Source organism: Amphibalanus amphitrite, unplaced genomic scaffold (assembly GCF_019059575.1).
Source record: "Amphibalanus amphitrite isolate SeventyFive unplaced genomic scaffold, NRLGWU_Aamphi_draft 000229F_arrow, whole genome shotgun sequence".
NCBI classification, from domain to species: Eukaryota; Metazoa; Arthropoda; class Thecostraca; order Balanomorpha; family Balanidae; genus Amphibalanus; species Amphibalanus amphitrite.
In genome coordinates this window covers 37,826-64,707 of record NW_024881724.1, presented here as the reverse complement: position 1 = coordinate 64,707, position 26,882 = coordinate 37,826, and the positions used below count along the sequence as shown (strand labels likewise).

At 48.5% G+C, this 26,882-nt stretch overlaps 2 protein-coding genes and 1 long non-coding RNA gene across 3 annotated transcripts; all 3 read left to right on the top strand.

Moving 5' to 3' along the window:
• Positions 1-1,333: 1,333 nt before the first annotated feature.
• LOC122385753 (ADP-ribosylation factor-like protein 2-binding protein) lies at positions 1,334-4,605 on the top strand. Its single transcript, XM_043374237.1, has 4 exons — positions 1,334-1,651; positions 2,657-2,759; positions 3,157-3,352; positions 3,702-4,605. The coding sequence occupies exons 2-4, from the start codon at positions 2,657-2,659 to the stop codon at positions 3,859-3,861; spliced, it is 459 nt and encodes a 152-aa protein (XP_043230172.1). The 5' UTR covers positions 1,334-1,651; the 3' UTR covers positions 3,862-4,605.
• A 714-nt stretch (positions 4,606-5,319) lies between these two features.
• On the top strand, positions 5,320-26,372 carry LOC122385751 (the record flags this gene model as incomplete). Its single annotated transcript, XM_043374236.1, has 3 exons — positions 5,320-5,325; positions 8,316-8,540; positions 26,183-26,372. Coding segments are annotated over exons 1-3 (421 nt in total), but the record flags the coding sequence as incomplete, so codon positions are not given.
• Positions 15,479-18,897, top strand: LOC122385752. Its single transcript, XR_006257261.1, has 2 exons — positions 15,479-16,520; positions 17,119-18,897. It is a non-coding gene; the product is annotated as an uncharacterized LOC122385752 (long non-coding RNA).
• Positions 26,373-26,882: the final 510 nt, after the last annotated feature.

Sequence of the window (26,882 nt, the reverse complement as noted above, 5' to 3'; positions counted from 1 at the left end):
GGAAAGGGGGCCTCAGATGAAGTAAAACCATCCCTCAGGCCAGCTTGAGCTGGCTCTCCACCTAACCATGTTAGATAAGCGGACACCCTCGTGATCATCGCAGCGATGATTGTCAATTGGTGTGTCATTATGGGAGAGGATGCCAGCCTCTTTTGCAAGATAGTCTGCCTTTAATATAGTGCAGCCCGGCCCATTGCCTGTGGCAGCAGACTGGGCTTGATAATGCAGTGCAGGACGCACCAAACGTGAGCAGCCATCTGTACCCCCTGTGCAGTAGGGCTGACTCAAGAGCCCAGAGTTGCCCTCCCCCCCCCACCATTCTGTGCACGTGATAACTGGATGGGACATGCCATGGTCAGCATCTGTTCAAAAGCTGCCCTAAGCATGTAAAGCTCCACTGGCATGCTCGAGCATGGCCACAGTCAGTTCTCACTTCTCAGTTGAACCTCCAATGGAAACCCATCACAAAGTAGAGATCAGGGCGCCTCTCACACTGCAGCACACTCAATGACTGAGGCACCATCTCATCGCTTGCAAGTGGTTCTTGCCAGGAGCAATGCCAGCCACGCACAGCAGGTGACAACAGCAGTGTACAACTGCAATCTACAAGCATCCATGTTCTTCCTGGTTTTCTCCTGTTGAGATCCACTGCCATGCATGAACTTGATGGGCTTTTGTTGCGCTCCTCCCATGTGCAGACAGGTTTCTGCTGAAACAAAGCAAAGCAAATGTGATTAATAATGGCCCTGTTTCACCACCCAGACACTGGTGCACTGGTAGCTACGGCATACCATAGCATCACTCAAATGACGTTGCATGTGATCTCTTAGTTTATGATGAATTGCGTTTGGAACAGAGTAAGAGGTTCTGAAAAACCATACCAAGAACAGAGGTTTGAGTTCAAATACTGCTAGCATGCTGCTGGTGCTGGTACCGCAGCGTGCTAACATTCTAGGATGCTGTCATAGCTTAGCGTCACAGTGAAGTTTGTTGACACTGCCATGGAAACCCAATGCTCTGACACACGCAGCGCACTGCAGTGCTCTGCCGTGAAACACCACCCATGAACGTTGGTTGCATGACCAGGATCAGAGCAGTGTGGCAGACAGTGATTTTAATTTTAATTGAACTTCCTGGAGATTAACAAGCTGTTGGTGAAATTGCTATTCATTATTCCTATTACCATTGTCTAAATTTCACATTTCAAGACAGCATCAGCATTGACAAGTTATATATAATAAGGTTTAGACTTCAGGTGGTCCCGGGTTCAGCCATTAAGTAGAACAAGGGCAAAAAAATTGTCAAAAAAATATTTAAAAAAATACCTGCCTTCATCAACACCTCATCTAATCACATATCTCAATACAATCACACACAGATGGGTTAAACAACAAGGCCCTAAAAGCAAAAACCGTTTGAATAACAATGTAATATTTTGCAACCGCTGCACCATTACTGTCACGTACGCTATCCCTAGATTGGTTGCTGGTAAGCAGTGGTTGTCGTCATCAACTCGTCATGCAGCAGCTGATTGGGATGGGCGGGGCCTATTTTTATCCAGACGATAGAGAGAGCCGAATGAACTAAGCTCAAGCTGATAAAAAATAATTAGATTAATAATCCTTTACAACAACATCACCTTCCTGCTACGGTAAGTAGGATAAGTGATGATTCACTGAATATTTCAATTTGAGGAGAGCTAAGACAAAGACAAGAAGTATTGGGATTGAGATAGATTTGAGAATGATGATGAATTTGAATTGGGATGCGGACGGTCAAATGTCAGTGACAGTACCTCGTTTCTTATAGGTATCTTGAGTACCTCAATCTTACCAAAACATTAAGAATATATTTATTCAAGTACCCCGCGTTCGATGTCTCTCGGACGGCGAAGATTCTACGCCGTCCGGCCAATCACGTTTCATAACCGCAGCCGAGCCCCCGCTGACCTTGGACGTTATTGGCCGGACGGCAAAGAATCTTTGCCGTCCGGGAGACATCGAACGCCGCCGTAGTTTCCAAAGAAATTTTCATGTTGATGTTGTATTCACAGGGCTGTTTCACTGACCCTCTAGGCTCTAAACAAAAACTGAACATGTGATACCTAAGTCTTGCATTGAGCTGCCAATGGTGACTAGACAATTAGATCCCTTCAACCCCCAATTGCAATGCTTTTGGCTCCATCCCCAAAGCTTAAGTTCTCTTGACTCAGTGTGAAATCATCTGACATCAACATTGCGTACCAAGAAGCTATTGAGCCAACTTTGAACCTCTGCAGGGGTGGCCTGGCCTGAAAATGCATGTCTGAGCCTGATGGATACAGACATGGCAATAATGCCATACCTTAATTAAACATTATTAACCAGTGTAGTACAGTTAACGTCGTGTTTTATTTCCCAATGTAATCAATTAGTCATTAATTAATGAACCTTTGAATGTTGATGTCTGTGCTGAACACCTAGTTATTTGACACTTAGCACAGGTCAGACAGAGTCCAGACTGAACAGTGAACTGACATAATCAAGCTAAATTCTGCCTGTTGATCTAACAAGTAGGTATTTCTGTTTTACTTACCAGTGGATTCTGTTCACAACCTTTGAGCATAACTTGCATATCAACTTACTTTGTCATTTTTCTTTGCCCATTGCTTTTTCAGATGGAGCTGAATCAGTCAGCAGATGAAGAAGAGAATATACATTCCCACTCTGAAGCAAACTCATTTGATACAATCATTGGAGAAATTGAAGATATTATCATGGGTAAGACCCAACAGATCTAAAGCATTTAATCATAATGTTAAGTTCATAACTGCATTAAGCTGGTAAGCTTATCAGCTGATAAGATCACATGGAGCATTAGGAAAAGAATGATCACTGTACTGTCATACTCATAGCAATAGGAAATAAATTCCAATCGTCCTCAATTAGCGATCGATACCCCCCCCCCCCCGGGCCCCCGGCCCCGGACTCCCTGACGACACACTGACCAATTTCTTTTGGAGTGAAGCTCTCATTGCTTAATAACATAATACCAGATGCTAGGAAGTCTTGTCAGTTTTATCTCTTTATCCTTATCGGTCATTACTCCAATATTTTATACATGCACTGGCTCAAGTTAAAGCTTATGCTTCACCCTGTGACCGCGTCCCGTCCCCAGACGCCAGTTTTCGCACGCTGGAGCGAGAGTTTGTGGAGCGGCACTGCGCGCTGTTCGACCCGGCCTCGGAGGAGAACCGCCTGGAGTGGATGGACGTGTTCCGCGAGTACGGCCGTCTGCTGGAGGGTCACCTGGACTCCCAGCTGCGGCAGCGGCTGCCCAGCTTCAGCATGGACCAGTTCCTGACGCAGCTGGCGTGAGTACGACCAAATGGGGACATTGGGGGATAAGGACCTCATGTTGGTGGGTGTGGTGGTCCGTTATGCCTGTGGAGGTCTGGGGGCTCTTCCCAGACCCAGGAGGCTTACGAACCCTCCCATAAACCTAGCAGTTGACGGCATTGGCGAAGTATAGGTTTGCTGATAAAAAAGACAAACGTGTACTTGTATTCCGTTTTTGTTTTTGTTTTTTGTTTTTGCCAACTGTAGGTATTTAGCTTTCCGTGCAATATGTACTTTGAAAATTGTTGCGTTAGCTGGGTCGACGGCCGGTCGATGCAGTGAGTTAGTTGTATATCATCTCGCCGTGTGATCTGTCATCCGCAGAGAACGACGAGAGGAGCTTGATGGCGACATATTCGACCTGCTGCTGTCCTTCTCCGACTTCAGCAGCTTCAAGGAGATGATGCTCGACTACCGGCGCTTCAAGGACGGCAATGTGCCCTGCCTGGATGGCATCATCACCTCAGTCCAGCTGCCCGGCTGACCGGATCAGAGGTGACCTGAGGTCACAGCCGCTGAGGACGGCCCCCTCTGCAGTTGAGGTCAGCACAGCCGCCGAACAGGGCGCTATTCTGGCAACTGGGACTGTCAAACCCCGTAGTTTCTTAGATATATTTGGCTTTCCTTCAGAGAATGTGTCTGTAGATAGCTGCTTCATGTGACATTTGCAAAGACGCTTCTTCTCTTTTCACATTTCATTCCCCTGTAATGCAGTGACGTGACTCAAGCTGTTGTCATTTCGCATTGTGTTTGGTGTTTCATTGTTTTCGTCCATTCAGCCAATGAACATTGTCCCTCGTTAGTTTATTAGCCTACATTGGAAATTAGTATTGCCATTATCGCACCATCCATTCGGTAGTGCAATTTCAAGGCGATGAATTTCTCAGGCATACGGGGCCATTCAGGCGCGTCACCCCTCGCTTCTCGGTGAGAATTGCGTTAGCACAATTACTGAGTCGGTTCTCGAACGCTCGTTTTTCGAGCGTTCGAGAACCGACTCTAGACGGTTCTCGAACCGTCGAGAACCGTCTAGTTCTAGTCGAGTTCGTATGGACGCTTTGTGTCCCCGGTGGGCCGATTAGCTCGTAAGGCCTGCGATGGCAACCAGGATATGCGTATTGATTCTGTGATACACAGTGCATTATTGAGTTCCCATGGATCGCATTAGTTTCTGTGATGAGGATTGCAAAGGTGTTCAATAAAGGTTTTATTTGTTCGACAACCGAAATCGCGTTGAATAGTTAAAAGCTTTATTTCACAAATCGGCTTTTCATCCACCGACATAGTCGACATAGTAAATCATCCTGCGCCAACTGACACTGCAGCCATGGAAGAAGGAATATCTTTCATCCACGCTGCACTTATGGCACGATAAATCACTCAGGGTTCAACAGTCAACTGAAAGGCTAAACGCTATCATAATAGTCCCATTTTCCGCAGACGATCTTTGCTTTGCATCGCAATCTAGAGTCATTGAATGGACACAATGACTGCGACCATTCAATAGCATTAGCACGGTGCAGTGTAAGAAAATGGGGTCGTTGTGACTTAGTAATGGGCTGGATAACATCGTGTCATCTTTTGCCGCTATTAAACTGGCTTGCTTTCATTATGAAATGCATGCATTATGCATTGTGGCTTTTAGTACGTGTTTGATCAATGGATGCGCTACGGGTGATAACTCATATGCCGATTGTTGATGCTGTGCAGGTCTAATTGTCATGCGGTGTTCGGTTTCTGCTGAAGTAATTTGGCTCCTGGTAACCGGACAAAAGATCGTAAAGCAGAAGATCGTAGGAAGTTGATCGTATGCAAAATATGGTAATGGATAAAAATCGTACGGCATAATGCTCGTATGGACAAAATATCGTATTCGCAAAAGATCGTCAAGGAAAATGATCGTATGCCAAAAGATCGTATGGGATAAAGATCGTACGACATAATGCTCGTATGTACAAAATATCGCATTCGCAAAAGATCGTCAAGGAAAATGATCGTATGCCAAAAGATCGTATGGGATAAAGATCGTACAGTATAATGTTCATATAGACGAAAGATCGTATTCGCAAAAGATCGTCGAGGTAAATGATCGTATGAGATAAAGATCATACAGTCAAAATATGATATTCACATGTTGCAGCCCAACTCCAGCGCATACAAAGCTTATCAATTTATGTGTTCGCGTAGTAAGTGGCCGTCGTAAGCTCGACCATACATGATGTTATTTCAGAACTTAGATGGCTAATAGCTGATGGTTAAATTTCCGCATTGACAGAAAGGACTCCGCTGTCCTGTTCCTTTCCTTGAGGCTCCAGCACATGGGTGTGGACATGGGCGGCGCCACCGGGGGGGACGGGGGGGACAGGTCCCCCGCTATCGAAAGTTAGGGGGGTACAGTACCCCCTATCGGCGAGGCCCGTTCAATAGTTGATAATAATGCATTGTAGAGTTATCCGTCGCATTTAATGCATCGTTGGTTAATCAAGGCAGGTTCTGAATAAAGATTGCTGTTGTGATGTATCGCAGGGGGTCCTGGCCATCTGCAAAAGGTGTGGAGCTGTGATGCCTGTAGTTATAAGGTGATCGGCAGGGCCTCGGGGATCGTGCCCCCCCCCTTTTTGGGGCGCCAGGCAGGGTTATTACCTCCCCACCCCACTGCCAGACCCCATTGCCGACAAAACCAAGTTTACTGAAATTCCATAGATTTCCGCTACTATATGGATATTTTCCATTCCTAATTAGTCGAATTCAAGCATGGCAGTTCTACCACAGGAACCATTTGAAATCTATGCCATTTAACCCCAGCACTTGTGGGGAGAAGTGTTCGGATAGATCACAGGTAGGACCAAAAAAAGCACGCAGTAGCCCAAGACCTTATAATTGGGTAGCATCGGCTCCCTCTTGTCAAGGGGTTCGATAGCACTCGTTTTTTTCTGCAAAACTAAGTTCGGTCGGCGACCGAACGGCTGGGGGTCTAATCGAGCCAACCCCCCCCCCCCCACTCCCCTTCTTACGTCAGCGGCTGTGAAAATCGGAATCCTACCCTGGGGCATTTCACCTGCAGAGGTCGCCGGACCTGAGACCCTTTCACGCATTTTTTTTTTCAACGATGCATGCGCTCGTTTTTCCCGCGAAGCTCTTGGTAAGTAAAATCCATCAGAAAGTGTGATCAAATAATGGCTGGTGACCTTCCATGACCTAGCATGACCTTTTGAGTGACCACCGATGACATGACCACTGACGGCTAGCCATTAGCTGCACCCTGCCCGTTGCATATGGATCAGGTGGTGGTGGTGATGTCATGATTCTGAAATTATATTGCAGTTTTGGCGCACTTGTCAGAGCAGAAGACATTCCCACTTTTCCTCCATGACTATATAATGATGGTGAAGCCATGAAGCTGACCAGACGTAAGATTGAAAATTTGAAAGTACGAAACGTAAGAATGGTTGGCACTGCTACTCATCATACCTAAGTAATTCGCAGCTTGTAGGAAACCAGCTTTGAGTTGGCAAGACTGCAAATTTTGATTTAGAGGCAAGGATGCTTGAAAAGGTGATCGATCTTAGGTGTCCTAGGATAAGTTTGGAAACGGGATGCACCATTCGATGTGTTTTGGGCTTTACCAAGTTTCGCGGCGTAACGTGCCTCGTTTTTTTTTTTTGCATACACGATCAGTATCTACTTTTGGGATTTTCGATCAGGCAGGTCCCCGTCCCCCCTATCGAAAACCCGTGGCGCCGCCCCTGGGTGTGGATGTGTATATCATTTTTGCATCCCTTACTTCTGCATCCCAAAAGGGGCACCCCAAAGCCCCCAGGTGCACAAGCACGCATGTACAGTCTGTCTTAAAAGTACCGCGCAAAGTGACGGTGGATCCATCAAGCCTGGCCGATGAAGGACTGTTAAATTTGAGCCACCGAAGCAATGGACATCCTCGTCCATTCCCCAGGTCCAATGGTTCGGTGACTTTAAAATTATAGCAGGCCCTTCCTCAGTCAGGCTTGATGGATCCACAGTCACTTTGCGCGGTACTTTTAAGACAGACTGTACAGGAGCGGATCCAGGAAAACTCCTAGGGGAGGGTCATGAATCGAAGTGGTGCCCCTACTTATACCCAAAATAAAAAAGCTCAGCGGATCTCGAATTTTGGTTTCGACCACTTCATTTAGGTGTTGCCCTATTTTCAGTTTTTTTTTTTTGCACATGGGTCCTGGCAGGCCTGTAGTGTTCCTGACAAGCTTGAAGTGCCAACGAGAGGCTGGTGGTGACAGGCCCTGACAGGCCCATGGTGCCCTTGCGAGGCCGGTGGTGCCTGACAAACCTGTGGTGGTGCCCCTGGCAGGCCTGTGGTGCCCCTTCTAGGTTGCTGGTGCCCTTGGGCTCTGACAGGACTGTGGTGCCCGTGACAAGCCTGAAGTGCCCCCGACTGGCACTTGGTGCACCTGACAGGCCCAATGTGTCCCTGCGAGGCTGATGATGCCCTTGCCAGGCCTGTGGTGCCTCTGTTAGACCTGTGGTGTCCTTCGTTATTCCACTCGCGGCGCCGGGTAGGGGAGGGGGTGGGGGCTGGAGGACAAAAAAATGCGGCACCACCTTTTGCTCCTAAAATGTTGTCGATATTCCGCAACCACGATTGCAAAATGCAAATCTTGAAACAAACTATAGGATTGCTAAATGCTATTGATTTATCGATGCATTTTCTAAGATCTTTTTCATACGATCCATTGCTTTACGATCTTTTGCTTACGATCTTTGGTCGTACGATCTTTTGCGACATACGATCTTTATATTACGATCATTTTCCTACGATCCTTTTCCATGAGATCTTTTGTCTTACGATCTTTTGTCACGTAATCTTTGCTCCTGCTGCTGCTCGCACATACCGAGGAATTCGTCTACACCAGAGGTTCTGTTTCCGTCGATAGATGTCGGTAGCCCCGCTCCTTTGCTCCCGGCTGTTTGCCGTCGCGGCCGCTAGGTGTCAGCAGCTCCGCCGGGCTGTCTGCTGCCGTCAGCTGTTCCGTCCGTCGGCACCGGCGGCTCCAGTGGACCCTTTGGTGTGGTGTGGGGTGGGAGCCGGGCTACCGCTCCGAGATACTGTCTCCCCGTGCTAAGAACGAGGGATCGACTGGACCCACCACTGTCCGCTCAACATCAAAGGTACGGTCCCTTCGGCCTTCCCGAGGTTCGCGCTGACGTTCTCGAGGCAAACCAGAGGGGTGTTCACGGGCACCGCACACTGCTGCGTGCGCTGTGTGCGGTGCGTCCAGCAGGCGTAGGGGTAGGGGATGGGTAGGCGGCTCTGACGTCACGGCTGCGTGCGGTGGACGGTCCGCTGTGGCCAGTCCCGACCGGCCACAGCGATCGCTGTGTGCGGTGACGGAAGGCTGACGTAGGGACGAAGTGGGCGGAGCTTTGAGGCTGTGTGCGGTCCGACCGCACACAGGGCCCGTGAACAGCCCTCTGGTTGTTGCCATGCCGGCGTTTTGTGGGTGACCTGGCCCGGAATGAAAACGAAAGGGGCGTCACGCTCCGGTGACACGAATGCGGCAATGCCGTATCTGTAGCAACCCACTGTGGCGCTGGATTCCCGCCGAGTGATCGTTCGCTCAGTGCGATCGGTACTCCGTTTGCTCCTCTAAATTATCCGTTTTGTCGGTACCCGTTTTGGACCTCAGTAGTCACAAACGGACAGTTATCAGTGAACGTTGTTCCCGTTCTCGGCCGTTGGATACCGATCCTGGCCGACAGACTGACACACATACCTCGTCCCGACGGCCCGGCCGCGCCTGGGTGTGCCCGGTGCCGGGACGGATCCAGGTCGGGTGGGACCTCTGCTCGCCTCCCGTGAGCCGTGATTGGATTTCGTGATTCGGTAAGAGGAATCCGTGAGTCGTGCTTGGATTGTAAGGAGATTCCGTGAGTCGTGAGAGGACCTTGATCCGTGAATGGGTCACAGTTGGCTTGTAAGGGTTCTAGGGTGAGTCGCCGTGAGTCGTGAAAAGGCTCTTACGAGTTGCAAGCTTCCCGAGAGTTGGGAGTGGGATCACCGTGAACCTGTCATAGATTTTCGGAGTGCCACGCGATATCGAATCCTTTTGATGGGGCGTTACAAATTGATACACAGCGTTGATTGTGCTTTGTGCAGTGCTGTAATAGCTATATGCATTGAAAAGTCTCCATGATTGATCTAAAAAACCTCTAGTCACAATTTTTGCAAATCGTTCCTCGTCAAGCCGATTCAGTTCCTTTATTTCATGGATTTCTTTAAGATGTTACAAAAAATGTTTGAAGAGAAATTGATGTTAGTGGGTCAGAAATGCGGTGCGAGACATTGTTGGGATGACTGGTTCTTTGCTGGAATGGGACCGTGAACGGACAATCGATGGAACAGATTCGTCATCGTCTCACGAAGGTATAGTGCCTTGGTTTGGACTTTTTTTTCGTTGGAGAGTTTTCGTGCCCGAAAAATGTCACGACTCGCGAATGTAAATACAGCGCCCAGGGTCCAATCTGATCAAATGCCGTACTATTCTATTCACGGCATTTGGTAACATTTACAGTGATTCTGGTGCCGACTAACTGTTATCCAAGTCAACGAAATGATTGGACCGTCAACATACGATGGACTGAAGTGCGTTAAACCATTTTGCATTTGATAGCCGTTTGCTGCAGCTGAACTTCAGCCGGTGCTGCCATATCCATTCCACGGCGTTTATATTATTGAGCGCAGGAGACGGAAAGCACGGCATTTCGGTACATCTCTGGCCCCGCGTCAGAGGGTATAGGGCATCTGCTAGCTCCCTTCATACAAAGCAACTGGGTAGGCAACTCGGTGGAGTCTGGGATCTGTCGGCGAGGTCATTACTGCATCCAGTTACTAGAGACAGGCCTTGAGCTCGTCCCTGATTAAAATTGCACCGCTCGATTTATCTTCCAGGGACAAAATGTGCGCACATGCCATGCATGATGTCTAAAAAGTCACTTATGCGCCTAGCGCATTGATCACACTGTAAAGTAAAGTGATGGGGAAATGGCAAGCTCATGCACGTTACCCGTGCGCTCGCTGCATTCGGTGTCTCGTATGCATCAATGGCCATTGTTTCTCAATTGTTTCCCATTGCCCTTTTTATGCCCACTGTAACCTATTGTTCTGTAACGGCGCTCTTTTTTCTCTTGTCCTGACTCCAAACGTGCTATATCTGTGCGTTCAGCTCGCTCCTCAGTCCCCATCCAATACAGCAGCTGCTGTTTGCGATTGATAAAAACTAGCAGATGTCCTCCCTTTGGCTGTGTCACTCGCTACGACACCGTTTGTCGGACCGTTCCCAGCGCGGCGTTTAGCGATTCAGTGAAAGTGATGTCAAAGACGGGTCTCAGGGGGTTTCGTCAACGGACGGACCACCGTGCGGCAAATCAGATCTGTCTGCGCCGGCGCGGTCCGTTCGCGCTCACCTGACGCGGGCTTGTTTGGAGGAGAAAAAGAGAGGGTTTCCTACCTCGCGAGTTGAAATGCACTGACCCACTGAATCAAGAGAGTTCATAGAAGCGCCTGAAGGGGGTGATATAGCCCGCCTGACTTGGATCTCTTTGGAAAAGATGCATTAATCTTAGCGATTGTAGTATCTCGATAATTGATATTGACTCACGGAATCGATGGGTACAAAGGATCGTGGTCTTTATCCTCGCAATGTGAACCGAATAATCTCAGAAGAGAAAGAGTAGTTCGTTAATTTCAGTGACCCTGGGTCTGATGTAACCGATTACGATGTCCTGGCATTTGTCATTGTTCTCCGTGGGATCGACTATGACTATGAAGACTATGAAGAGGAGTTCGCTAGTCGATTGCCTGGGAAAGAGAGGATTGTGTTGAGTTTCCATTGATTTCGTGATTAGGCGGCGTGGTGTAACCTGGCAAATTGTGGATTTGATTAATGCCGATGGTCCATCCGAAAGTCGAAAGACGGTGACAGATTTTGTGGTGGCAGCAGAAAGACAAGAGCAAGGCCATGCAACTGACTCGGGTTGGCTGGGTAGCAGCCATACTAAATTGATAAATGATAACTAATGCCGTATGGAGTATTGATGGAGACTGATAAAAGACTCACGACAAGAAACCTTTTCAATAACACGCATTTCATTCATTCATAAATCACACCATTAGTGTATGGCCCATTCTATTGCATGCATGGAGCGCTCTTAGTCGCTGACTTGCCCGCTTTGTGCGGTGGCCGCAAGGCTCGCCTCCGCCGTCAGTCAACGGCCTCCCCTCGCAGCTGTTTATTCTCTTCCTCCCCCCCCCCCTGTTTACGCCCCCGCCCCTGCCCGGGGTCGTTGGCCTCGGGCCAACTGCGTATTGTGCGTAGAGCTGACGGATTTACGGCCCACAGACCGCAGTCTCTGTATGCTGACTGGCTACCTTTGTCTCTTTTCGATATAAATACATCATTTGTATTACAGTCTCAGTTTCCAAATGGGTCTAGAATGTGGTTGATTGATATGAAAATTAAACAGGTTTAGAAAATTTCTTTAGTGCGTACTCGACATCGAAGACGTCTGTCCCGGTCGCTCTAGTGGGGTAGGCTGCTCGTCGCGTCCCAGCCCTCCGGGATCGATCGCTGAGAGTGAGCGACGGACACGGGGGACCGATGAGACGCGCGTGCTCTTACGGTAACGACAGGGGAGTGGGGCCGCCTTACGACAGTGCGGTACACAGTCGTTCGAGGAATGACCTCTTTCCAGGTCGGACCGATATCTGATAACGTATCTGTTCTGTAAGACTGTATTTGTGGATAAATTCAGGCTTGCCGTTTGCGGCGTTTAGGAATTCAGGACATGGGCGCCGATGACCACTGTAGTCCGGGCGCCCAAAATCCCCAATTCATCATCATCATCATCATCAGGAATTCAGGACGCCTCATATCCAGGGTTATGTGCGCCTGAAGTCCAGGGATGCTCGAGCTCACTCGCTGCAGTATGACAAGTCATTTTCGCTCTGTCATGTTTGACCTGTCAACTATGTCACCGGATGTCACTGGGACCGTGACGGGCTCAGTGATGTGATGTGACGCAGTGACGTTCCGCTGTTTGTGTGACGCCGATTAGTGAGGTCCGGAGTACTGGTTGCTCACGCCAAGATTACTTTACTACTCGCTCACGCTACCCTCGATAATAACTTCCTGTCGACTGTGGTGATGACGGATATGATGTGGATGCGACTGGACGTTAACCCGGGACTGCAAACTGTCGAATTACATGCTTTTATCCAACGACTGTAAGGAATTAAGTGATTTGTGTTTCGGTAGTTGTTGTCGTAAATTGCCGGAACTCATTGCACTTGTCATCATCGCGCCAATTACGGTCCGGAATGACGGCTTGGTAGGGTAAGATAGCAAATTCAAAGTAATGTAATGTGCAACACTCATGGGCGGCGCCACCGGGGGGGACGGGGGGGACAGGTCCCCCGCTATCGAAAGTTAGGGGGGTACAGTACCCCCTATCGGCGAGTCCCGTTCAATAGTTGATAATAATGCATTGTAGAGTTATCCGTCGCATTTAATGCATCGTTGGTTAATCAAGGCAGGTTCTGAATAAAGATTGCTGTTGTGATGTATCGCAGGGGGTCCTGGCCATCTGCAAAAGGTGTGGAGCTGTGATGCCTGTAGTTATAAGGTGATCGGCAGGGCCTCGGGGATCGTGCCCCCCCCCCCTTTTTGGGGCGCCAGGCAGGGTTATTACCTCCCCACCCCACTGCCAGACCCCATTGCCGACAAAACCAAGTTTACTGAAATTCCATAGATTTCCGCTACTATATGGATATTTTCCATTCCTAATTAGTCGAATTCAAGCATGGCAGTTCTACCACAGGAACCATTTGAAATCTATGCCATTTAACCCCAGCACTTGTGGGGAGAAGTGTTCGGATAGATCACAGGTAGGACCAAAAAAAGCACGCAGTAGCCCAAGACCTTATAATTGGGTAGCATCGGCTCCCTCTTGTCAAGGGGTTCGATAGCACTCGTTTTTTTCTGCAAAACTAAGTTCGGTCGGCGACCGAACGGCTGGGGGTCTAATCGAGCCAACCCCCCCCCCCCCCCACTCCCCTTCTTACGTCAGCGGCTGTGAAAATCGGAATCCTACCCTGGGGCATTTCACCTGCAGAGGTCGCCGGACCTGAGACCCTTTCACGCATTTTTTTTTTTCAACGATGCATGCGCTCGTTTTTCCCGCGAAGCTCTTGGTAAGTAAAATCCATCAGAAAGTGTGATCAAATAATGGCTGGTGACCTTCCATGACCTAGCATGACCTTTTGAGTGACCACCGATGACATGACCACTGACGGCTAGCCATTAGCTGCACCCTGCCCGTTGCATATGGATCAGGTGGTGGTGGTGATGTCATGATTCTGAAATTATATTGCAGTTTTGGCGCACTTGTCAGAGCAGAAGACATTCCCACTTTTCCTCCATGACTATATAATGATGGTGAAGCCATGAAGCTGACCAGACGTAAGATTGAAAATTTGAAAGTACGAAACGTAAGAATGGTTGGCACTGCTACTCATCATACCTAAGTAATTCGCAGCTTGTAGGAAACCAGCTTTGAGTTGGCAAGACTGCAAATTTTGATTTAGAGGCAAGGATGCTTGAAAAGGTGATCGATCTTAGGTGTCCTAGGATAAGTTTGGAAACGGGATGCACCATTCGATGTGTTTTGGGCTTTACCAAGTTTCGCGGCGTAACGTGCCTCGTTTTTTTTTTTTTTGCATACACGATCAGTATCTACTTTTGGGATTTTCGATCAGGCAGGTCCCCGTCCCCCCTATCGAAAACCCGTGGCGCCGCCCCTGGCAACACTTCCACTATTTGTCCACATTTTCTCCCAACATGACTCAATTGTCATGTGAGGCGACGGTCCTCACGACAGACGGCAACGGCCGGGGAGGTCGTCGGACACACACTCACGCACGCACACAGCGCGAGGGGTCTGTTTACTGTCCTCCCACTGTTCACACAAAGAGTGGCCTCGGGCGGCCTCACGTCGGCCGGCCGACCGGCCGATTCCGCAATATATCGTAAACAAGAGTCCAGCCAAGGTCAGGACACGTTGAGGACAGCCAACGCTCCGTGGCGTACTGAACACCAAATGGCACTAATTGTTCCGTCATTGGTGCCATTTAGGAGCGCTATTGTGTTGTGATTTGTGACATTTGTGTCACGGCTGTTATTCGTCAGGCACATGAGGATAGGTCCTGCGTAGCTGAATTTGTGGCGGACAAAAAGTCCAGCCCACCACCACAACGCTAACTCACCAGCGCTTATCATGGTGACTAACAAATGTAGGTACACGTTAATGTGCAACACCGATGCGTCTGTAATTGTTTATTGTATATGTATTAACTATTATGTATGGCGGTGCACCTGCGTGCATGTTTTTTAATCCCACCCAGAAATGACAAACAAGCTCCCTGATTGGCCAGTTGCCGGCCAGTTGGACTTGAGCGGTCGCCACTTGGTCGCCATGGTGGTATCGGGGACTCGGTAGGCATCGTTAGGTGTTGAATTATGTGTTTCGTTGTGCTAGATATTGCCAATTTCCTTTGATATTTGATAAATAACGTTTGCTCATTCTTTGGTGACCTTGCATACTAATACGACGATATTTTGATGCCGATTATTATGCATCAAACATCATGAGACAAATGTGGCGATTTCCACACCCTTTTGCAGTGCCCCCTCCCCTTGTGTAGTGAGTTAACAGGCTTGTAAGAACCAAGTGAACCATTTTTTAGTCAAATGGTCATGATCGTCCCTACATCTAATGGATAATAGTCTTGCGCAAACTTATAAAGTACTGGAGGAAGCAGAAGTTACGATTTTGGAGTACGCAAACTTGATATTAAAAATCTCAGGTATTTTGGCTATATAAAGTGAGAAGAAAAGTTCAATTGATCATTTGTTATTACAATTGCAATAATGATAATATCATGATAATTGTACTGTCAGGTATTGATAATAGTCATGTCACGACTCACGTCATGCCACTAAACAGGCACACAGACACAACACATTTTCATCATTATGTATCTACTATCTAGGCATAAGGTATTACAGGCATGTTTTTGCACACCTCTCATGTGCGAGTGGGCATGGCCTCCTTCACAGTTAAGTTTTGGCTGATTGTGCTCAAATTTTGTAAGTACCTACATGTAAAGGGATGTAGGTAGATACAGTTACAATACAATACAATACAATACAATTTTATTAGGTCCCTCCATTACATGGGTTTTGTGTCGTCGGGCACTCTTCTTAATTCAGTTTTGTGCACCACTTCCTGCTTTCACCATGCTGTGCCCACTCTGCTTTACAGTGGACAGCTGCTTCTGTGACACACATTAATCTTGCGTTCATTGAAACACTTAGTTTTGAGTGTTTTGACTCAGTTTTGTTGTAACGTTACCTGTGTTTATATTTTCAATAACTTGTTTTGGGCTTCTCATATTTATCTTTTTTTCTTGGCTTAGCAGGTTTAGTGTAAAACAAGTTTTAGCTGACATTTTACATGTTAAGATTACATGAGTGCATACATTTTATAAAAGCTATTTCAAAGTACTGTAGCCATGTGTAACATGCATATGTCTTAGTGAATGACTACTCAGCATGCTGCTTGGTGCTCAATGGTAATAGTTTGATTTGTTTTTGACATCAAGTAAGATTTGATTTTTGTTTCTGAGATTCCAAATTCCAATGTTATTGGTGGCAAATATTTTCCAAAAATCCTCCATCTAAAGCTTCAACTGAATTCTAAAATGCCTGCATTTTCTACCAGAAACATTATCATTGATACCTCCTACAATATTTCATTTTGTCACCAGGTACCTGGACTGGTGAAAAGTGAAAACTGAAATTCATTCATGTCACCATTATCCTATGACCTACCCCTAAATGGAATTGATCTTGCTTCACAAATGAGTTGTACATTGTACAATGTCTATCAGCTGATGTCTATTGTCTATCTCTCTTTCAGCACAGAAGATCCTCAGTCATAGTTAACAAAATGGAAAAAATTAGCTGTGTTTTTAAGATTCCAGTGGTGGCCATCAACTGCTCAGGAAAGCAGCCCAGAATCACTTCACAACAGGTATGTTGATGCATGTACATTGTACATTGACATCAATGTCTGAATGCTGAAGAATTGTTGAACAGGGAACACATTTACCTAGCCTCTAAAAACCACAAATCCTACATTACTTGCATAAACATTTTTCTATAGAACTTATATTATCTACTTTCATCTGGCTAAGGCTTTTTTTTTACATTATATTCCCTCTGTTAAACATGAAAATATGATGAGTTATAGACTAGTATAACAAGCTGGTAATTATATCTGCTTTGTCAGCTTGGCCAACATCTGCATCATGTCTATCACAAAATATGACTGCTTTCCTGACATCTGCATTTGTTCCACTCACCAATTGACCACTTCTACCATCTGCTTGCTCTATGCACAGACATTGTCATAGGGTCTGTTCCAGTCGCACTTCCTAACACCTCTTAACTCCTCCAAGATTGCTTCCCTGTTCCAGTGGCAGCTTTCGCCCCTACAAAGCCAAGAAGGGCCCTGCTCCAACCTCCTCTATCTTACTCTTTGAGGAGTTTAGATGTGTTAGGAAGTGCGACTGGAACAGACCCATAGCAAGACAGTTTCATCTCCCTGAGTCTGTACTGTCTTTTTCCAGGTTTCCAAAGGATCATCATTCATCAGCACAGAAGGGTGGGAAAGAGAAGGCTGTTCAAATTCTAAAAAGCCAGAGCTGCAAAGGAGGTCAAAGATGCAGTGCAGTTGGCCCACTCAGTAGAGTTTCACTAGTGGTTCTGATGTGGACTGAAGATTACACGCTGGATTGAAGTGGCCGGTCTGGAGCAGCTGTAGTTCATCATTCTTGCTGATTGTGGACGAGTAAGAGCCCGCGTTGGCCCCGATCGGCGATCGCTGGCCAAAGCCCACCACCAGTTTGGTGATAGGCGTTGGCTGTGATATCTAGTGTCGCCTATGTGTGAAAAGGACAAGTTGATAACAAAACCTGTTGCGCCATGTTATTAACCCGCGCCCGGGTGGCCCTCAGCCAACTTGGTGGGGGGGGGGGGAGGTGTATTCGGCCACACCAGGTTATCTTGGAATGTAGCAAAGCTGGAAAGACGCAGTAAAATCAATCTATAGATCGCTATTTTTCTTCAGAATCATACAGGTCATTTTTGATCAGGTCATCGCTGAGGTCACTGGAGGTCACCAAAAGTAAAATGATGACGAATTTTGGCCCCCGATTTTGACAACTTCACAAATTGGTTCATAATTCGGGAACCAAAGAAGCTACAGCGCCGCGGAAAAGCGAATTCGATAGCTCTTTCGAAAATCTTTCAGGTTGTCAGATTTGAGCTAAGGTCAACTAGGGTTAAGCCTCCAAAGGGCAAAAACTGAACAATCGGCTTGCTTCGGAAGTCGTCTTTTCTTTCTTTTTTTTTTAACTGATACCAACCTTTTATTACGTTGATTTTACCAGCACTGCGTTTCTCTCGTCTTCTTGGCCTAACAAGGTCAGCTTAATAAATTTGACCTCAGGTCAATGTCGCAGAAAATGCCATTTTGCATGTCATTGATTCGTTACATTGAAATTGAGATTAACATCAGTAGCGGCGGAACACCTTCAATTAAGGGGGCATTGCCGACTTTTGGTCTCATTCTTTCCATGCAACGCCCATAGGGCTAATGTTAAAATGCCGAAATCAAAGGGGGCACGGTGCCCCGGTGCCCTCGGCCTGTTCCGCCGCCTATGATTATGATGCTTTTAGCGCTCTGGCCACGTTCCATCTAAAATCGATGTACAAAAATAAACTGTTGGGAGGCGTTACATGACCTGAGATGACCTCAGGAGCATACGATAGATCCCGATGCTTGAGTGCTTTTGTTTCAAAAGCAGAACATTTCGAGTTCCTCATACTGACTGAAACTGGAGACGTCGCAAAGCTGACCTGACCCTAGGTCACCACCGATATCAAAATTAAAGATATTCAAGATGTTGGTACTGATTCTCTCATGCAATAGCTCGAGTTTCAAACTTCTACTTCATGGTGACCTGACCTGACCTTAGGTGACATGGGGTTACTTTTTTCACAATTGATGCGAATCGATGCATTATACATAAGCTATACTAAGTTTCGTGTCGTTTTATCTATGCAAGCACAAAATTGTCAGGTGTGACCAAAAACGCCCCCACGGCCCACCCACCTGGGGAACGTTAAAGCAGTGATGTATTTTTTCGGTGTATTCCACGATGCATCGATCGGTGTACTTGATAATGCATTATTTATTGCTGCGTGTGTACGCTTTTCTTCTGTTCAGTGTGATCTGTGATAGGAAAACTACCGATATATCTCCACGCGCATGACTGAAAGAGCTGGCGTGATCTATAATATTGGGTGTCTGTTTTTGTTTGGCATTTTATAAATAATGAGTCAGCTGTGATCGTTTGATGAGACACTGGGACAGCCGGCCTGTATGATCAGCGAACGGCAGGCGGCGGGGCAGTGGTCCGGTGGCTGCTGCATGGGACTGACACCAGCAGATTCAGAGCTGCGATACGCGGACGTTATGTTCACAATACCTTTGCAAAATAATATCTGATAGATATCATGTCCTCGAAAATGTTCTTCAATCAATGTGATTTTACCTCCTGGCTTATTCCATGGGGGCCGAAACCGATCGTTTTATGCACGCCTTTTCTGGGCCTCGTTCTCCTCTAAATGCGTGTAGGTAGCAATTTTATTCAAGGGACGATTGAAAGTGCCTCCGATTGGTTTTCAGCGTAGGTGGGATATGGCCGTTGAATGTGAGGCAGTCGATAAGGAACGTCGAGCTGGAACGGTCATTGGGTAGGTACTAGGTAAGGTATGTGAAAGGCAGCAGTGGAAAACAAGGAAGGGAGGCGTTTGGTGTGAGGTTTCAAATGCTCTATGCATAAGAAAAGTTCATTTGATTATATGACACCGTCCTTTTTATCGCGATACGTGAGCAACGCATGAGACGCTCACTGTTCAGACTTGTAGCGTTAAGAGACAGGCTGAGAAGGGCTATTTCCGCGAAAGGATATTCTGGAATTTGAATTGAAAGGCATTTAGTTTTGAAAGCATCAGTACTTCTTAACACGATACTGACTCATTTAAAATTTCAATTTTTCCCCATTGCGATAACATGAGAAGCAGACACCGCGGTGTCCCCGTACGCAGGATTCTGGAGACTGTCAGGCGGATGTTAGTAGCTAAAAGCTTTTGTTCTTTATTTAACAGATAACAATCATTTCTTTTAATACTTTGTAACACCTAACTCACTAGAAACAATCTGTACGGGCTTCCAAAAATGTTATATTTAACATGCTAGATCCATTACAATATTTTAGCTGCCCTAACCTATAAATGTAACGGATGCGTCATTATTGAAAACGTGCTAAAGCATAGTATTCTATTGCTGACAAATATTCTGCGTCTGTCAGCCAAAACTGGCCAATCAGAGGCATTGTTTGTCATTTCTGGGTGGGATTAATAAACATGCCACCTGCGTGTGGCAATCAGGAGTTAAAAGATCTACTGCGCACAATACCTACCAGTCTCAGACGACGGTGCCTATTGTTCAGGCGCCCGTTGCGACTAAGGTTCAAACTGGTTATGCTAGATGTTCAGTTACGCAGTAAGGGTGTAAAGCGTCGTAGCCTCTTCAGTCTTTCGTTGACCTGTCATACCGCCTATTGCACTAACCGCCGCGCAGTTCTGATTGTTCTCTTATTTAGTCACGGGACCACTGCGCTGCCCATTGACCGTCACTCCCTAGCTGCATAGCGTTATGCATCACTTGCTAAGGCAACGTCAACTGTCAAGCCACTGTCCTAGAAAACATGGGCTGGAATGTTGTATCGAAATGCCTTGTGGCACTGCTCCCGCCACCAGTGCATTGCCACTGCCCACTGAATTCGCTTCTGTTGCTGGTTGCATGGGAAACATACAGCTGTGTCAGCCTGACGCTGCGTTGGGCACCGGTGAACGCTGGGCTGGGCACACCGGGTCCGTCGGCCCGCCGTCATCCTATCATCCCATCCTGTAGCGTGATACGTCCCACCGGGTTCGTCGGCCCGCCGTCATCCTATCATCCCACCCTGTAGCGTGATACGTCCCACCGGGTTCGTCGGCCCGCCGTCATCCTATCATCCCACCCTGTAGCGTGATACGTCCCACCGGGTTCGTCGGCCCGCCGTCATCCTATCATCCCATCCTGTAGCGTGATACGTCCCACCGGGTTCGTCGGCCCGCCGTCATCCTATCATCCCACCCTGTAGCGTGATACGTCCCACCGGGTTCGTCGGCCCGCCGTCATCCTATCATCCCACCCTGTAGCGTGATACGTTCCACCGGGTCCGTCGGCCCGCCGTCATCCTATCATCCCATCCTGTAGCGTGATACGTCCCACCGGGTTCGTCGGCCCGCCGTCATCCTATCATCCCACCCTGTAGCGTGATACGTCCCACCGGGTTCGTCGGCCCGCCGTCATCCTATCATCCCATCCTGTAGCGTGATACGTCCCACCGGGTTCGTCGGCCCGCCGTCATCCTATCATCCCACCCTGTAGCGTGATACGTTCCACCGGGTTCGTCGGCCCGCCGTCATCCTATCATCCCATCCTGTACCGTGATGCGTTCCATCACGAGCCCTGCCCTCCCACTCAACCCCCTAACTACAGGCGGCGGCGCGGCGCCACACTTCCGGCTTCATTGACCTTCACACGAACCAAGCGGGGCGAGGCGGGGGCCACAGTCACACAGTGCCGCCTACCTGGATCCTGTGTCGTTTGTTCCGTCTTACTCACTGTGCTGTGTGCCTTCGCTGTTTGGGGGGGGGGGCTGCTTTGGGGACAAGACCCTAACAAACGAACCGTTGTTATGGCGTCCCTCTGAACGTGTCGCTGCCGCACCGGTCGCCGCCGTCGCAGGGAACAAAGGTGCTCTCGTCACGTGCGGGATCGGTGTTAGGAGGTGGTACACATCTGGGACTGTTTGTGTGCAGAGAAACGGAAGAGTTGCGGCCGTTTGCGGGCGGCGGTCCCGATCGAAATCGGCCCGGCCCATCCGCCGGATGGCTGCCTTGTGGCCGGGGGTCGACGGCGCGGTCGAAGTGAACAATGATGGTGCCTACTATTTTTAGCAGCAGAGAAAGCAAGGTTTTATTATCATAAGTAAAGCTAAGCGGTTATTTTGCGTTACTTATGAAGACTCGCAACAGGAACAATGCTCTAAAACCCCAGAGGCCAGGTCATTTTCCCTTAGTATAGCAGCCGAAGATCAGTTCGCGCGAAACATACGGCTGCAGCTAAGTGTTCTTTGTCTGACGAATATCATACGAGTACAGCGTGGGGGCGATGTATTTATGCCTGTGGGGCGTGTGCACCCCGTTTATTTCTTGTAGTCGCTTTTTGTTTCGTTATATGTAGGCATAACGGGTCCAATCGTCAGCCCCATGCTCAATTGCATTTATCGTTATTTGTGTATCCAAATTAGCAAGCTGGCAGCACCGAGGACTTGTATCGAACCTTTGTGTGTCCGAGGCGTTTTACTATCGCCGTGTGATGTCATCCGGTTTTCCCTCTCTTTCTACTTAAGCAAATTAGTCCGGGAGCAGATGGCCAAACGAGCAGCACTCTGACATCACTCCCGTCTGTTGCCGAACCGTTCTCTACCCAAAGGAGATATCGGTCCACTATCTCTCTCAGTGCCTGTCGCCCGGCCGCGCCGCTGCCACCATTTCTGGCCGGCTGTCGTGCCCCCACAGGTTGAATGCGACATCGCCAGAGCTATTACTTACACAACCAACTGTCTTATTTGTATCCCTCGTAACGTCTTGTCCGAGCCAGCTCCCTCCTTACTTGTCAGTTCCCTTTCTCACCTTACCTGCCCCAGCTCCTCGGTCTTCCTAACACCTTAGCGGTTTGACCTCCCTCCTCTCACCTTTGTGACTCTTCTTCTCGCAGCCTCACCTGAGTCAGACTCCCTCCTGCGGCGGTGGTCCTGCAAAAAGCGTCCCGTGCCGATCGGGGAGCGTCATGGCCATACGTGCCCCGGAGCACGGGAAGGAGCCTAACCGGGCGCGTCGGGACGCGGAAGCGTACTTCTGGGTGACCTCCTGCCCCCCCCCCCCCTCACACGCAGACGCCCGGAGGCGCAGGGACCGTCTCAGACACGAGGCCAGGTGTGGTGGGGGGGAGGGGTGATGCAATACTCCGCGAAGCTGCCCGTAACCCTGGCGGTCTAGGTGGACGGGAGACGGAGACGCGTGGATGAGGCGGGACGTTTCGTCATTCACAACGCCACGCCGTCTGGCTGGGTGGCTGTGCGAGAGAGAGAGAGAGAGAGAGAGAGAGAGAGAGAGAGAGAGAGAGAGAGAGAGAGAGAGAGAGAGAGAGAGAGAGAGAGAGAGAGAGAGAGAGAGAGAGAGAGAGAGAGAGAGAGAGAGGAGAGGGTGCGAGGCGTGGGTTACGCCTTTCCAATTCGATTCCGCAAACGGTCTCGACGGCGTGTGATCAGCTGGAGACCTCCCGCCTGTTCTGTAGTTTTGTAGGTATTGGGAAACTCTGTCGCGCTGTCAGCTCGCGGTGTCGGAGCCTTATACGGACTGGCGGTGGAGGAACGGCCTCTTTGGCCATAGTGTCAGTAGCCGTGTTTCGCCATTCGTGAATAGTCAGAGCTGGATTTTCCGGAGAAAAAATATGCTGAATAGATTTTCTTGAAAGTTAGAGTAACGATGAAATGAGGCGATGCTGGATAAAGCGGAGTGTAGACAATGCATATAAATTAGAGGCAGTATTATTTGGCATTAGTGCTCAGGCTTTTAATAATTTGCTAAAAGTTTTCGAGATGTATAGGTGGATATGTGGATATACGGCGTGATGTAGTTAGAACGTAAAGGGCATATGACGAAATGCGACTCAAGTAAAATCATACCCACTCACGAGTTGTGGGAGGCCATGTCATCGACAACTTTCCTGCTGTCCGTTGTTATAGAGACAGATGCTGGAGTAATTATTCCGTGCTGTAAGTGATGGCGCCTGTCAAACAGGGGTGGGCCTCACTCACCGCTGGCGTCTTCTGTCGCTGCGATTTCTAACTACCCACAACAACCCTGAATAATGAGTCGGTAAGCACATGGCGCTTGTCAAAAACTTTGGGTATTTGGATATAGAGATAGACCTTTGATGGATAGATGATAGATGGGTACTTTGGATATAGAGATAGACCGATTGCATCGGTCAGCTTGATTTTATTCCATTTAAGAACCTGATGATGAAATTGTATTTTGTTCGGCACTCGACTGTTCTTTGATCATTGTCGTTTTTAACCTTGAAACGGCACACCATGCATGGAAAACTGAAGCAAAAAGCCGTCGGTTAGGAACTTCGAAAGCACGCTATGCTGCTGTTTTTTATTTATTAATATTTTTATATTTCGCCCAGCCGATCTCTACTGTTATCTATGGTCTCTGCGTTTTCTTCCATTTCCCCGGCTCCATTCATTATCAGCGGGTCCGATCTCGCCGATTGTCGCGCCGTCCCGACTCCCATGAAGCCGTGGTGTCCGGGTGAAATTTCGGCGGCCGCCGCACGCACTGGGTGTGAGGCGTCACGCCGACAGTTCGCTCTCCACCAGCGCTTTGTCGCTCGGTACCGTCCCTGACACATCTCCTCGCGGCCTCAGGTCGACCGAGTAAGATTTTATTTCTAGTAGTTGAGTTCGGAGTTCTAGTAGTTGATAGGAGTAAGATAGGATAGGAGCTCTTCGATTTACCACCGTAGGCTAGCTGGCTAAGAAAATATTTGCAGAATCTATCTATCTAGGTGCTTTGGTGCAAGAGGCCTCAAGCTTCAAGGATAGTGAAAGCATCTTGTCAAGCTACTGTCCTGGTTTTTAGTCCATAAAAGGACGCAAGGTATTCATCATTCACAACCTTTTAGCGACGCTGTTTTTACTTAAAATCCATTCGAGGATTTCACTACCATCCGAATGGACACGGGGATTCACCGTGACACTAAATCATCGTCCGTGACGCGTTTAACAGACCAGTGGGGGGAGGGGGGCACGACCGAGGCGTCCCTCCACCGCCATCTGTGACCGGCGTGCGTGCGCGGAGCACGCTCCCAGCGGACGAGCTCAGGCGAGGTCACGGGACGGGGAGGAGGCGGCGGGCCGTGCGCGCTCGTGAGTCCGTGACTGCCGTGCCGTGCGCCGTGTGTCGCGCCGCTGACGGTCCGGTCACGGTGGGTGGTCACGGGTGGGTCTGGCGGGCCGGCCGTCACCTCACGGAGGGGGCGACCGGGCGGTGGTATTCTCATGGACACGCACCTGCCTCTTGGCACAACAACGGTGCGACGCGTGACAAACTATCGCGAAAGGAGAGGTTCTGATGGGACATCTAAGCCATTTTTTAATGATCAAGCTATAATTGTCTCGATTGTCGCCGAATACACCGTTAAATGAATTGCGTTATATCTAGCAAGCGATCTTCACTTTACCGTTACTCTTAGAGTATTATTTAGTTTACCTACGACCAATGTTTAATGGACATGCAATTTGTATCCACTCATGCTGCACTATTCTGGCTGTTCCAATCGCGGTAAAAATAGATTTTCCAGTCATTGATCAGTTAATTGATTTCCTTTACCACTGATCAAAGTTCGTGCGGAAACGTCCGCTGCACACTGTCCGGAGCCCAGAATAGACGGCCGGCGCCACCCAGAGTAGCAGTTAGTCGGCGCGGTCAGAACTGCTGGAGCGGTTGCATCGCCGGCGGTGGGGCTCGGACGGTGTGGTTTCCAGGTCAGACTGTCCACTCAGCAGCGCCGCTCGTGCTAGCGACCGACACTGGAGCGTCTCGAGAGGAGGCCGTCCGGGCCGGTATGTGCTGAGTGATGTGGGACTGCGCTGCCGTCTCGTATGATTATCTAATCTGAGTCTGGGGCAGTTTGTGAGCGGTTGACTACTGAGCGACGGTAAGGGATGGGAGCGTCTCGCACTAAGTGACAATCGTGATCGTGTGTTTGCCGAGGACTCTCCCAGATATTTATCCTTTAGGCATACCTATTCTACAATCATTTGTATATGTTCCGGGTACGATATGCAACTCCAGTGGACATTTAATGCCTGTCGTGCACCGCTGTCTGCAGTGCGTTGATACGCTACGTCTCAGCGACGATGCATATGTTTACATATCCAGCTTATTTTTCAACTTTTTATCAAGCTTCACGCGGTGTATCAGCTTTCCGTCGCGATGAGTCTACGATAGCTTGGTTGACACTTGTGTCACTTTGTCGGAGAGCCGTGACAAGCGATCAAACACTTGCGCTACACGCACCCAGTCGAGTGGAATCCAAACAGGGACCGACTTCTGCGTTAGAACGGACTTTGTCCAAGCAGATGCAAACAGTCCAAACAGTCCCTTATGGACGCTGCCTTGTCGTATCGCTGCCGCTTGTTGGAATGTGAAATGCAAAACATTGGATATAGCAATGATGGAAGCTACATCATAAATACGTTGGAATAAAGAAGTCTGCGTGCTTTGCAACAGTATGTGAAGGAGTCATCCGCAACGATTAAAGGATAAACGATACATTTGCGATGATGGAATCCAATCGATATCGTGATCGCTCAGCAAAGCGATCGTGTTTTCCTCCGATCTCGTGCCGACCACTAACGTGCTTCTCTCCATCTGCAGGTCTCCACCATGGGCAAGTGTGAGCTGCCATTCACGGAGGAAACGGGCGCGCCGGCCCGGCCGCTGAGCCCGTGCGTTCTCGAGAAGGCCCGCCTGGACCTCAACGAGGACGAACAGGGCCGCGAGCGGGCGCTGGAAGAGCTGCGCACGTGGATTGGCCGCAATCGCAACATACTCACTTGCCGAGAAGGTGAGTCCGAGGCGGCTTGGGTTCGATTCCCGGGAGAGGGAGTTTTTATCTTATTAAATTGAAGAGTGCGTGACTTATATAACCAGATATGTGTATTTTGACTGTTGCTAAACGTCAAGGATGAGGTAAATGAAAGGGGTTACATAGCTGCTGGATTGAGGTTTATTGAGCGGAAACAGCGTCTTTAGCCAGTGGTTGATTGGCTGCGAACGGTTGTTTACAGGCATCAGAACAGTGAACCGCGTGTTAATTGGTTTGTTGTGTGCCTCACGACCTGGTAAAGCGATGTTCGAGATGCACTTCCAGGCATCAGTAGGTTGGATCTTACTTAGTTCAGGGGATGATGATGTCAACAAGGCAATGAATCTTCATTGAGCTGTTCGAATGATAGTGCTCCCACACAGATATCCGGTAAATCCTAATGGCCATTTGACTAGCATTGTTCGATGAATAGCTGGAAGCGGAAGTCAATGAGCAGGTTACAAGTCAATGATTCCGCGTATTCGACCT

Excerpts from the sequence above, each read along its gene's own strand:
- LOC122385753 (XM_043374237.1), top strand. The coding sequence starts at position 2,657 with ATGGAGCTGAATCAGTCAGCAGATGAAGAAGAGAATATACATTCCCAC. Across the intron at positions 2,760-3,156 it reads AATTGAAGATATTATCATGG|ACGCCAGTTTTCGCACGCTG; the intron begins GTAAGACCCAAC and ends TCCCGTCCCCAG. Across the intron at positions 3,353-3,701 it reads CAGTTCCTGACGCAGCTGGC|AGAACGACGAGAGGAGCTTG; the intron begins GTGAGTACGACC and ends TGTCATCCGCAG.